The sequence below is a fragment of the Hyla sarda genome, chromosome 11 (genome assembly GCF_029499605.1).
Source record: "Hyla sarda isolate aHylSar1 chromosome 11, aHylSar1.hap1, whole genome shotgun sequence".
NCBI lineage: Eukaryota > Metazoa > Chordata > Amphibia > Anura > Hylidae > Hyla > Hyla sarda.
The window spans coordinates 106,506,946-106,521,168 of NC_079199.1; the positions used below are offsets into that span (position 1 = coordinate 106,506,946).

At 48.0% G+C, this 14,223-nt stretch overlaps 1 protein-coding gene across 1 annotated transcript; it reads left to right on the forward strand.

Annotated features, from left to right (window-relative positions):
• The first annotated feature begins 3,557 nt into the window (after nt 1-3,557).
• Nucleotides 3,558-11,614, forward strand: S100A10 (S100 calcium binding protein A10). Its single transcript, XM_056547328.1, has 3 exons — nt 3,558-3,715; nt 9,474-9,630; nt 11,327-11,614. Exons 2-3 carry the CDS (start codon nt 9,496-9,498, stop codon nt 11,480-11,482), a joined length of 291 nt encoding a protein of 96 aa, XP_056403303.1. The 5' UTR covers nt 3,558-3,715; nt 9,474-9,495; the 3' UTR covers nt 11,483-11,614.
• Nucleotides 11,615-14,223: the final 2,609 nt, after the last annotated feature.

Consider the following 14,223-nt stretch of genomic DNA (forward strand, 5'->3'; position numbering starts at 1 on the left):
GCGTTCATGTCAGAACCACTGTAACCAGCAGCCACCCCTGTGCAAATCACCAATTTAGGCCTCAAATGTACATGGTGCGCTCTCACTCCTGAGCCTTTTTGTGCGCCCGTAGAGCATTTTACGCTCACATATGGGGTATTTCCGTACAATAAAAAATGAAAAACGTCTCATGTGGCAGTGTTTCCTAAACGGAGCCTCCAGCTGTTGCAAAACAACAACTCCCAGTATTGCCGAATAGCCATTGACTGTCCTGGCAGGCTGGGAGTTTTGCAACAGCTGGAGGCACCCTGTTTGGGAAACACTGCCATTGGGTTTTGGTGGAGACAAGCCCCGTCCTTGTATCCGGGTCCGCCCCTATTGCAAACTCCTAATTTACGCCTCAAATGCGCATGGCGCTCTCTCTCTCTCTCTGGAGCCCTGTCGTATTTCAAGGAAACAGTTTAGGGCCACATATGGGGTATTTCCGTACTCGGGAGAAATTGCGTTATAAATTTTGGGGGACTTTTTCTCCTTTTACCTCTTGTGAAAATGAAAAGTATGGGGCAACACCAGCATGTTAGGGTAAACATTTTTATTTTTTTACACTAACAGGCTGGTGTAGCCCCCAACTACTTCTTTGATCCATATACTGATGGAACGTTTTGAGGTTTTGTGCCCGTTCCGGGCCCCTGAAAAAAAGAATGAGTAAGTTTTAGTCCTTGCTAAACTCCTTAGATCTATCTTGGTAGATCTGGACACATCTTGAGATATTGAGGCGATGTAAGCCTCTTTCTACATCAGAGCATGGACATGGAGCCAGTACCGGAAGAGAGAGAACTTCATTTATATTCTGGAATGTGGGTACCTCTGCACAAAAGCCCGGAAGGAACTTGGTATAGGATTCATAAGCAGAGAGTGCCTGCAATTCACTGATTCTTTTTGCCGATGAAGAAAAGTTATTTTCATAGCGACAAACTTCAGGTCCATGTCCTCCATGGGCGTAAAAGGCGAAAAGATAGCCCCTTGAGTACAACCGACCAAACCAATTCTGGGATTGGTTGAATAACAGTAGGTTTTAATTCTGAGGCTCCTTTCAGGAATCTCTTGACAAGGAGGTCTTGGGACAATGGATTATTTAAATAGGCCGAGATGGCAGATGAGGATAAACCTTTATCAAGGCCATCTTGAAGGAAATGTAGAATTTTTGTAATAGGTGGATCCAATCCAAGGACTTGATTCTTGATGAACCATGATTGGAACTTTCTCCAAATTCTTGCATAAGCTGTTAATGGAGTCCTCAAGACCGTATTAGAAAAGCCCTTCTTACAGTGGAAGGGACTGATCAACCTCCAGGATGTCAGGTTGAACATTTGAAGATTCAAGCAGATCAGATTAGTGTCCCAACACTAGTGCTCGCTCTGGGGAAGCCTCCAAAATTCTCACTGATTCATCGGAAGGAGTTCGGAATGAAGAAAATTGGAGGGAAGATGTAGGCCAGGCTGAACCTCCATGGGATTGACAGAGCATCTATTTCCACCAGATTGTCCTCCCTATAAAGAGAGCAGAACCTCTCCACCTTGGTGATGAATCTCATGGCCATGAAATCCATCTCTTGGAGACCCCACCTGAGTGTAAGTTCTTTGAATATGTCCGGGTGGAGAGCCCACTCTCCAGTAGGAAGTCCTCAGGTGATCGGCAATCATGTTGACAGATTCCCGAATATGAAATGCTGTTAGATGGGTGAGGTTCCTCTCTGCCCAATCCAGGATCAGACCCATCTCTCTGAAGAGACTTTGTGATCGACCCATCACTGCTTTTTCTCGAATAAGTGGAGCAAAGTGAAGCAGGGCCATACGTAGAGTAAGCATATGGTAAGGGAACTCTACTGAATGCACTGTGATGCTGTTAGGACGTAAGGTTGAGCTGCAGTCATCACACATCCATCTACCACACACACATCTATCAATCACACATAGAGGCCAGGGACCATACAACAGAAGAGGAACGAGGCCGGGGACCATACAACAGAAGAGGAGAAAGGCCAGGGACCATACAACAGAAGAGGAGCGAGGCCGGGAACCATACAACAGAAGAGGAGCGAGGCCGGGAACCATACAACAGAAGAGGGATGGGATGGGGACCATACAACAGAAGAGGAGCGAGGGGACCATACAACAGAAGAGGAGCGAGGCTGGGGATCATACAACAGAAGAAGAGCGAGGCCGGGGACCATACAACAGAAGAGTAGCAGGGCCAGGGACCATACAACAGAAGAGGAGCGAGGCCAGGGTCCATACAACAGAAGAGGAGCGAGGGGTCCATACAACAGAAGAGGAGCGAGGACGGGGATCATACAACAGAAGAGGAGCGAGGACGGGGATCATACAACAGAAGAGGAGCGAGGCCAGGGACCATACAACAGAAGAGGAGCGAGGCCAGGGACCATACAACAGAAGAGGAGCGAGGCCAGGGACCATACAACAGAAGAGGAGCGAGGCCAGGGACCATACAACAGAAGAGGAGCGAGGCCGGGGACCATACAACAGAAGAGGAGAAAGGCCGGGGACCATACAACAGAAGAGGAGCGAGGCCCAGGACCATACAACAGAAGAGGGATGGGATGGGGACCATACAACAGAAGAGGAGCGAGGGGACCATACAACAGAAGAGGAGCGAGGCTGGGGATCAAACAACAGAAGAAGAGCGAGGCCGGGGTCCATACAACAGAAGAGCAGCAGGGCCAGGGACCATACAACAGAAGAGGAGCGAGGCCGGGGTCCATACAACAGAAGAGGAGCGAGGGGTCCATACAACAGAAGAGGAGCGAGGACGGGGATCATACAACAGAAGAGGAGCGAGGACGGGGATCATACAACAGAAGAGGAGCGAGGCCAGGGACCATACAACAGAAGAGGAGCGAGGCCAGGGACCATACAACAGAAGAGGAGCGAGGCCGGGGACCATACAACAGAAGAGGAGGAAGGCCGGGGACCATACAACAGAAGAGGAGCGAGGCCGGGGACCATACAACAGAAGAGGAGCGAGGCCCAGGACCATACAACAGAAGAGGAGCGAGGCTGGGGACCATACAACAGTAGAGGGGCAAGGCCGGGGACCATATAACAGTAGAGGGATGGGGACCATACAACAGAAGAGGGGCAAGGCCGAGGACCATACAACAGTAGAGGGATGGGGACAATACAACAGAAGAGGAGCATGGCCGGGGACCATACAACAGAAGAGGAGAAAGGCTGGGGACCATACAACAGTAGAGGGATGGGTTGGGGACCATATAACAGAAGAGGGGAAAGGCCAAGGACCATATGGTCTCTGTAATGCACCTTCTTGAGAGGTGTCAGTGACTTATCCTGTCATGGACTCCTGTTCACACAGTTTATTACAATTGTATCCAGTCTAGACCATCCTCTACACAGTCTGGACTGACACATTGTAACAAATCAGCACAGGAGACAGGACACTCCCTTGTTTGCTGTTCCAGTGAAGAGGTCCAGGCTCACTCTGCCCCATCCTCAGAGAGGGAGGAAGAGACATTCCTGGAAGAGGAAAGTGAAGAGGGTGCCAGGAGGGCAGGGCAGTGACTCAGGATCAGGCGGCTTCACATTACAGGGCTGGGCCAGCAGCACAGGGGAGGTCCTGCCAGCGGGGATCAGCACAGACACACAGTGTACTCTGCACTCTACCCACCAGGACCACAGCCGACTACACGCTGCACCAGGTAAGGCCACACCACATACAGCTGCTGCCCCAAGAACTGACAATCTATTCACACCACATACAGCTGCTGCCCCAAGAACTGACAATCTATTCACACCACATACAGCTGCTGCCCCAAGAACTGACAATCTATTTATGTCTCACACCCCAAGAGCTGGCAATCTATTCACATCACATACAGCTGCTGCCCCAAGAACTGACAATCTATTCACACCACATACAGCTGCTGCCCCAAGAACTGACAATCTATTTATGTCTCACACCCCAAGAGCTGACAATCTATTCACATCACATACAGCTGCCGCCCCAAGAGCTGGCAATCTATTCACATCACATATGGGGAGCGCCAGCAGTGTCAGGCACGCACTAACCCTGCACACCGGAGATTTCATACATGGCCTGTAATGATGGGGCCAAACAGCTAATGGGAATGTAACCTACAGACAGGAGGGGCCCCTGGTATAAGGTACAATGTAATCTACAGACAGGAGGGGCCCCTAATATAAGATACAATGTAACCTACAGACAGGGGGGGGGGGGCCCTAGTATAAGGTACAATGTAACCTACAGACAGGAAGGGCCCCTGGTATAAGGTACAATGTAACCTACAGACAGGGGGGGGGCCCTAGTATAAGGTACAATGTAACCTACAGACAGGAAGGGCCCCTGGTATAAGGTACAATGTAACCTACAGACAGGGGGGGCCTCTAATATAGGGTACAATATAACCTACAGACAGGAGGGGCCCCTGGTATAAGATACAATGTAACCTACAGACAGGAAGGGCCCCTGGTATAAGGTACAATGTAACCTACAGACAGGAGGGGCCCCTGGTATAAGGTACAATGTAACCTACAGACAGGAAGGGCCCCTGGTATAAGGTACAATGTAACCTACAGACAGGAGGGGCCCCTGGTATAAGGTACAATGTAACCTACAGACAGGAAGGGCCCCTGGTATAAGGTACAATGTAACCTACAGACAGGAGGGGCCCCTGGTATAAGGTACAATGTAACCTACAGACAGGAGGGGCCCTGGTATAAGGTACAATGTAACCTACAGAAGGAGGGGCCCCTAATATAAGGTACAATGTAACCTACAGAGAGGAGGGGCCCCTAATATAAGGTACAATGTAACCTACAGACAGGAGGGGCCCCTAATATAAGGTACAATGTAACCTACAGACAGGAGGGGCCCCTGGTATAAGGTACAATGTAACCTACAGACAGGAGGGGCCCTAAATATAAGGTACAATATAACCTACAGACAGGAGGGGCCCCTGGTATAAGGTACAATATAACCTACAGACAGGAGGGGCCCCTGGTATCAGGAATGGAATAGATACACATCATCTCTTTTCTATGGTGTAAAAATGAAAGTTGGAATCTGATTGGTTGATACAGGAAATTGTCTCCTTTCTTGCATATACTAGTTCTGACAAAGGGGGGATATAATGTAATGGCGGGGATGGTACAGCGTAACATGGGGGGGATACAGTGTACTGAGGGGATACAGTGTACTGAGGGGATACAGTGTACTGAGGGGATACAGTGTACTGAGGGGGATACAGTGTACTGAGGGGGATACAGTGTACTCAGGGGATACAGTGTACTAAGGGGATACAGTGTACTCAGGGGATACAGTGTACTCAGGGGATACAGTGTACTGAGGGGATACAGTGTACTCAGGGGATACAGTGTACTCAGGGGATACAGTGTACTCAGGGGATACAGTGTACTGAGGGGATACAGTGTACTGAGGGGATACAGTGTACTGAGGGGGATACAGTGTACTGAGGGGATACAGTGTACTGAGGGGGATACAGTGTACTGAGGGGATACAGTGTACTGAGGGGGATACAGTGTACTGAGGGGGATACAGTGTACTGAGGGGATACAGTGTACTCAGGGGATACAGTGTACTAAGGGGATACAGTGTACTCAGGGGATACAGTGTACTCAGGGGATACAGTGTACTGAGGGGGATACAGTGTACTCAGGGGATACAGTGTACTCAGGGGATACAGTGTACTAAGGGGATACAGTGTACTCAGGAGATACAGTGTACTGAGGGGATACAGTGTACTGAGGGGATACAGTGTACTCGGGGATACATATCTGATTCTGGTGAGGGGGAAGGTTCATGGATAACCATTGTGAGCCCTGGGTCAGGAGTCCAGCATACAGCAGGGTGCCAGGGCCCTGTCATCTGAGGGGCGCACCCATTTTCCTCACCCGTGCTAGAAACAAGCCTTGATTCCACACCTCAGCCTCGCCCTTTATCCTAATTTGGGACACGTTCTGGCACAAATAGAAGATGATAGAATAACGCTGTGTGAGGTTGGAGGTGAATGCTGAGGGGTGTGACCTGTGCACTCAGGAGAGATAGGATCAAAAGGGCCCCCATTGTGGTTTAGGTTTCGCTACCCTAAGTACAGACGGGAGTTTTCCCCTCCAATGCCTTTTCATGACCCCTTCTTGGTAAGGCGCGGTAGGACATGGTGGCATGTTCACTGTATGGCCGTGTACACTCCGTGTGTTACCAACAGGATGTACCACACACACCTGATGGGCAACACCCGTTCACCCTCACAATCATTCATTCATGGACAGGCTTACTCGAGCGACTGCTGAGACATTTTACTGGAATCAGATTGTGCTGCCATTCTTTCCACACTACCACACCCATCATCCCCGATGTAGTCCTGCCTTCCCCTCCAGCTGCTGTCATAACATCTGGTAATAACACCATATCAGGGAATCTCTAATCTATTCAGGTAGGTTCATGAGAGGTGATCCGAGAGTCTCACCCAGTTCTCAGGGACCCCACCCCCATACTCAGGAGACAAAGGCGACCTTGTAAACAAGTGATAAGACTGCAGGGAAGCCTAAAGATTACTGGTGTTTATTGTCAATACTTGAACAGACCTTCAGCTGTGAGAAGTCCACAGGGACAGTCCTCTATCCAAATGTCCACAGACCCTGAATGGCCTGATGGGTGATGGGCAGGGTGTACCCATCTTTCTCTCCCTAAGACCAGCTCCAGGATGATGAAGGTGCTGTAGCTGGTTGTATGATGGGTGATGGGCAGGATGAACCTATCTTTCTCTCACTATAACCAGCCCTTGGGTAATGAATGTGCTCAGGTGCTGTAGCTCTCTGTATGATGGGAGATGAGAAGGGTGTCCCCATCTTCCTATGACCAGCTCCCAGGTCATGAATGTGCTCAGGTGCTGTAGCTCTCTGTATGATGGGAGATGAGAAGGGTGTCCCCATCTTCCTATGACCAGCTCCCAGGTCATGAATGTGCTCAGGTGCTGTAGCTCTCTGTATGATGGGAGATGAGAAGGGTGTCCCCATCTTCCTATGACCAGCTCCCAGGTCATGAATGTGCTCAGGTGCTGTAGCTCTCTGTATGATGGGAGATGAGAAGGGTGTCCCCATCTTCCTATGACCAGCTCCCAGGTCATGAATGTGCTCAGGTGCTGTAGCTCTCTGTATGATGGGAGATGAGAAGGGTGTCCCCATCTTCCTATGACCAGCTCCCAGGTCATGAATGTGCTCAGGTGCTGTAGCTCTCTGTATGATGGGAGATGAGAAGGGTGTCCCCATCTTCCTATGACCAGCTCCCAGGTCATGAATGTGCTCAGGTGCTGTAGCTCTCTGTATGATGGGAGATGAGAAGGGTGTCCCCATCTTCCTATGACCAGCTCCCAGGTCATGAATGTGCTCAGGTGCTGTAGCTCTCTGTATGATGGGAGATGAGAAGGGTGTCCCCATCTTCCTATGACCAGCTCCCAGGTCATGAATGTGCTCAGGTGCTGTAGCTCTCTGTATGATGGGAGATGAGAAGGGTGTCCCCATCTTCCAATGACCAGCTCCCAGGTCATGAATGTGCTCAGGTGCTGTAGCTCTCTGTATGATGGGAGATGAGAAGGGTGTCCCCATCTTCCTATGACCAGCTCCCAGGTCATGAATGTGCTCAGGTGCTGTAGCTCTCTGTATGATGGGAGATGAGAAGGGTCCCCATCTTCCTATGACCAGCTCTTTGGTCTTTAATGTGCTCAGGTGTTGCAGCTGTCTGTATGATATGTGATGGACAGCGTGCACCCATCTTCTTCTCCCTATAACCATCTCCCGAGTCATGAAGGTGCTGTAGCTGTCTGTATGATGGGTAGTGTGCACCCATCTTCTTCTCCCTATAACCATCTCCCGAGTCATGAAGGTGCTGTAGCTGTCTGTATGATGGGTAGTGTGCACCCATCTTCTTCTCCCTATAACCATCTCCCAGGTAATGAAGGTGCTGTAGCTGTATGATGGGTAGGATGCACCCATCTTCCTCTTCTTATGACCATCTCCCGGATCATGAAGGTGCTGTCGCTGTCTGTATGATATGTGATGGACAGAGTGCACCCATCTTCTTCTCCCTAAGACCATCTCTTGAGTCATGAAGGTGCTGCAGCTGTCTGTATGATATGTGATGGACAGCGCACCCATCTTCTTCTCCCTAAGACCATCTCTCGGGTCATGAAAGTGATGTAGCTGTCTGTATAAAGGGTGATGGGCAGGGTGTACCCATCTTCCTCTCCCTATAACCATCTCCCGGGTGATGAAGGTGCTGTAGGTGTCTGTATAATGGGTGTGGTGAGCAGAGTTCCTGACATTCCTGAATCTAATCCCAGAGATGCAGGAGAGTCAATAACTGCGCCTTCACTTGTCTCTCTACTTTCTCATTTCTTTTGTATCTGCTGCATGAAGACTTGGGCAGCTGTATGAAGAAGTGGGCAACTGTATGTAGACGTGGGCATTTGTATGACGACGTGGGCATCTGTATGACGACGTGAGAAGCTGTATGACGACGTGAGAAGCTGTATGATGATGTGGGCATCTGTATGGAGACATGGGCATCTGTATGAAGACATGGGCTGAAGTATGACGATGTGGGCAGCTGTATTACGATGTGGGCAGTTGTGTGATGCCGTGGGCATCTGTATGAAGACTTGGACAGCTGTAGGAAGACATGGGCATCTGAAGATGTGGACATCTGTATGATAACATGGGCAGCTGTATGAAGACATGGTTTGTAGTATGACGATGTGGACAATTGTGTGAAGCCGTGGGCATCTGTATGAAGACTTGGGCAGCTGTATGCAGATATGGGCATCTGTTTGAAGACGTGGGCATCTGTATAAAGGCATGGGCTTCTGTATGAAGAAATGGGCACCTGTATGAAGACGTGGGAGCCTGTATGAAAATGTGGGAAGCTGTATGAAGCCGTGGGCAGCTGTATAAAGACGTGGGCAGCTGTATAAAGGCATGGGCAGCTGGGGAGGAGACTCTGGGCCCCAAGTGCCTCATGGAATGCAGGGAATGCTGGGTGGACTGATCTATGGACTGACCCATTGTTTTATTGCAGCAGATTACAGTGCCCCCCCCCCCCCCCCTTGATCATGTATAATGGAACGTTCTGCATTTTTCTAGCAGATTCGATTTATCCAGATCTCTGCTTTTTGTCAGTGACTGAAGTTCTTTTGAGAGGCTGTAGACCTGTACAGATCCTTCCCCCAGCTGAAGGTTTGTTACAATTGTTTCCAGTCTAGACAATCCTCAGTGTGGTGGACACATCATCAGCAGATAGCTCTCCTGTTTGTTACAATGTATCAGCCTGGAGTCAGCGCTGTTAACCCCTCACATGATGTACGTAGCCATCCTGGGCGTCTTGGGGTGACCGGCAGTAACAGGTCTCGTCTTCTCTTGCAGGACCCCAGAACTCCCAGCTATCATGGTTCCTTCTGAGCTGGAGCAGGCGATGGAGACCCTGATGTTCACATTCCATAAATACGCTGGGGACAAGAGCTACATGACCAAGGAGGATCTCCATAAACTCATGGACAAGGAGTTCCCCGAGTTTCTGAAGGTGGGTATGAGACTGGGGGGGCCATAGGTGGTGCTAATCAACACGGAGATCTGCCCAATCCATAGGACTCTATAACAGTTAAAGGGACAGTCCTCTTTACACAAACCCCAGGGCCCTAACCTAGAGAGGTCCTAACCTAGGATGTTGGATATAGGTGAGAAAAATGTACCTTCCTGTAACGCTGGTCTTAATCCTCTGTCCTGCCTCTCCTTGCAAGAGCGAGCGATGCTGGAGACTCGGCCGTCTCACGGAATCGCAGTGCTGGGTACAGTGGGCTCCGGCTTGGTGGACTGCAGCGCTTCAGTAGTAAAGGAAGCTGGTACACTCGGCGGCGTCCTCGTGTACGTTAAGTGCGCTTGCCGATGCTTTGATTGACAGGCAAATATCCCTTACCTAAATAAGTGCCAAATAGGACACAATGGGGTACTGGTGCTGGTCACAGATATCAGTATATCATAGGCTGGACACGTTTCAGGACCCCCATAGGTCCAACATGTTGCATTTTTATCATGCTGCTGAGGAAAGGACCTATTGGGGCCCTGAAACACGTCCAGCCTATGATATACTGATATCTGTGACCACCACCGTGCCCTATTTGGCACTTATTGACTTCGTTAACTAAGGGATATTTGCCTGTCAATCAAAGCATAAAGCTTCCTTTACTACTGAGGCCCTGCAGTCCACCGAGCCGGAGCCCACTGTACCCAGCACTGCGATCCTGGATTAAGACCAGCATTACAGGAAGGTACATTTTCCTCACCTATATCCAACATCCATTGCAATTGAACGTACTGCATACATTGCATATAACCTCTGAGGATACTAATGGATTACTATCCTCAAGTCTGCTTGTTACGCGTACCAGCTGAGTATTTTTTGCACAGAACTTGCTACTTGGAATACTTGGACTAGTTCTATTAGGTGTATGGTCACATGTTATATCAGTCTATTATCTTTTATATATTTTTTACATTTCCAATAATCTGAATAGTATTTTATTGATTAAGAGGTGACCCAGATGACTCACAAGGGCCCTGTGAGCTGCAGGTCATATTATATAATTGTGTATAATTTACTTTTAATAAACTGTTTATTGGTTAAATATCCATGACCCTGAGCCACATATTTTTGTATTAATTCCCTATTTAGGCACCGTGGGTATAGGTGTCAGTTGGGCAGATCGGGTCTTCATTGGTGAATAGCTAGACAAGAACCTCTCCATATTTACTGTTATAATACAGGATATAACTCAGGATCAGTACAGGATAAGTAATGTATATACACAGTGACCTTACCAGCAGAATAGTGAGTACAGCTCTGGAGTATAATACAGGATATAACTCAGGATCATTACAGGATAATAATTGTATGTACACAGTGACCTCACCAGCAGAATAGTGAGTACAGCTCAGGAATACAGGATATAACTCAGGATCAGTACAGGATAAGTAATGTAATGTATGTACACAGTGACCTCACCAGCAGAATAGTGAGTACAGCTCTGGGGTATAATACAGAATATAACTCAGGATCAGTACAGGATAAGTAATGTATATCCATAGTCGCTCAGCAGGTTATGGAGATTCATTCTATATAGAAGTTGGTATTTGGCGTTCAGTATTGTTCCCCTCAGTAGACATTACACCAGGCTTCCTTCCCCTCACTTAACCCGGTCTCTCTATCTCTTCCTTTTTAGAACCAGAATGACCCCCTGGCCGTGGATAAGATTATGAAGGATCTGGATCAGTGTCGGGACGGACGTGTCAGCTTTCATAGCTTCTTCTCCCTTATTGCCGGTCTAACCATTGCCTGTAATGACTACTACTGTAAAAACATGAAGGGCAGGAAGTAAAGCAGATCCCCCCGGACCCCAAAGCCTTGTTATCCGCCTATCATACCAAAGTACTCGAAAGGGTTGAGACCCCGTCTGTCCATTCAGCTCAATCTGTACCAAAGCCGTAATAAATACCCCAGTGTTTTTGTAGTCCTTGTTGTGTTTTATTGATATCATAGGACCAGTAATGGTGGTGTCCACATTCAGGAGAAAGCACACGCGCCCATTGTGAGTGCACCCCTTCTTAGACAAGCCCCGACCAGTGTTAATTGTGTTGGTAAAGTTATATAAATCATATTAGGTGGCCGCATTTGACCACCAAATGTCTTAGCGTTGGTGCCGTATGTATAAGGAGAGAAAGAAAGCCATGCACAGCGGACAACACAGTCCAGCCAAGGCCAAGTTCACCTATGTTCGGTGATCCCACATAGTTGTCCTCTGGTGAACAGGTGCTGGGTCACAAACAGTTGAATGCAGCATTTTATGAGCCAGCAAAACTGCACTTGAAGGAAACTAAGCCACAAGTCCATGGCTGTCCCACATTTCCCCTCTATCAACCAACAGATTGGACCTTGGATGCAAAAGATCCAGTTTGCAGCCTTTAGTGTTCCTTCTAGGATGACTCCAGATGAATGGACATATGTGAATCCAGACTAAGCTGTGGAGAGGTGGACCCTCTGAGTGTAGTCAGGAGGACCAGTGCCCAACTGGGAATGTCACCATCTAGTGTACTGCAGGCCCCATTTCTAGCTGATGCTTACTACTCCAATGGTGCTTAGGTTCTGATATAGATGAAGGTTACACATCCATCACACACTGGTGTAATAACGAAGACAACCTACAGGGGGTAGCTCCCAGCAGAGGGAGATGTCATCCGTGAGACACTGGCACCACACCCAGTCCCCTGGAGGCACTACATCAGCTCTGAAGGCATCACCCGCTGCTGCTATCACACCTAGAACCTGATTTATGAAATTACTTCTATCACTGCAAGGGATGATCGTGAAAATGGACTATAGTGCAAACAGATTCAACAGGGCTGACCGTGTGCATGGACTATAGTGCCTACAGATTCTAAAAGGCTGACCGTTAGCATGGACTATAATGCCAACAGATTCTGAAGGGCTGACTGTGAACATGGACTATAGTGCCAACAGATTCTGAAGGGCTGACGATGAACATGGATTATAGTGCCAACAGATTCTACAGGGCTGACCGTGAACATGGACTATAGTGCCTACAGATTCTAAAAGGCTGACCATGAACATGGACTATAGTGCCAACAGTTTCTGAAGGGCTGACTGTGAACATGGACTACAGTGCCAACAGATTCTACAGGGCTGACTGTGAACATGGACTATAGTGCCAACAGATTCTGCAGGGCTGACCGTGAACATGGACTATAGTGCCAACAGATTCTGCAGGGGGTATCATCACTGTTTCCCATTGGGGCTCATCATCTTATTTCCATATTGGATGATCAGTATGTTTTTTGGAGTGTGGGAGGAGAACCTGGAGGAAATACACAAGAACACAAGGAAATAATACAAAATTACGGTACATGGACCCAGAATTCAAGCAAAATCCCAATTCTAACAACCGAGCCTCTGCGCTATCCATCTCATTGTCTGACAGTTGCTCAATATCCGGGTGTATCCTGCAAAGAATCAATGGAGCCTTCTAAAAACTTCAGCTGTAATCGGTTATTGGTTGGTCACGCCTGTTGTAATGATGATGGATCCACCCTGCCCCATCCATTCCCGGACTGACAATAACACGCTTTACATGAATTATTAATCAGCTTCTAACTAAATTTGAAAAGCTCCAGGAAGAATACATGTTACATGAATCAAAAGTCACGACTAAACACTGACAGAACAATGCCAACCCTGCCCGCCACACCAGAGGAACTGCTTATGTGACCTGCACACAGCGCTCATCACAACTATCACCACTGCTCCTGTGGACTGTACGTGGACATGGGGGGGTCATACAGAAGGAAGTAGAGTCAGGTCTAAAAGCCCTAACATCTTAAGAAGCCTGGTCCATGAAAACCATTTTCTGATGGTATATCCGATGACTAAATACTTTGCAGAGGATGTAGGGAGAGATAAAATGCAAAAATAGGGGGTGCTCCCTTGTAACGTATATCAGTTGGTGTGCACCACACCAAAGTGATATACTGACCTGTTACACCCTGGTGTACAGCTCTGTACAGTGTAGGACACAGAAATGAGAGGTCTAAACCCCGGCAGCACATGACGTTCACAGGATCACGGACCAGTACACTACACGACCCTAACCACAGTCGGAGGTGTACTGTTTGCTGGAACTGAAGAAGGCATGAGATATTGCCGAAATGCGTCATCCGTACCATATTTTACCAATAAAATCACATTGTCCTGTGCTTGCCTGGATCCTTTTTCCATCCATACGTCCACGCAGCACCTCTTTAGACTATTTTTTGTCCTGACACGGTTGTTAAAGGGGTACTCCTGTGGAAAACTTATTTTTTTAAATCAACTGTTGCCAGAAAGTTAAACAGATTTGTAAATTACTTCTATTAAAAAATCTTCCAAAAAGAAAAGCATTTCTTCTGTAGTATATAGCCCCTAAAAAAGTACTGGATGGATTAAGATTTTTTAATAGAAGTAATTTACAAATCTGTAACTTTCTGGCACCAGTTGATTTAAAAAAAAAAAGTTTTCCACGGCAGTACCCCTTTAAATACTATGCAGAAAGTCTTCACTACTCCATGT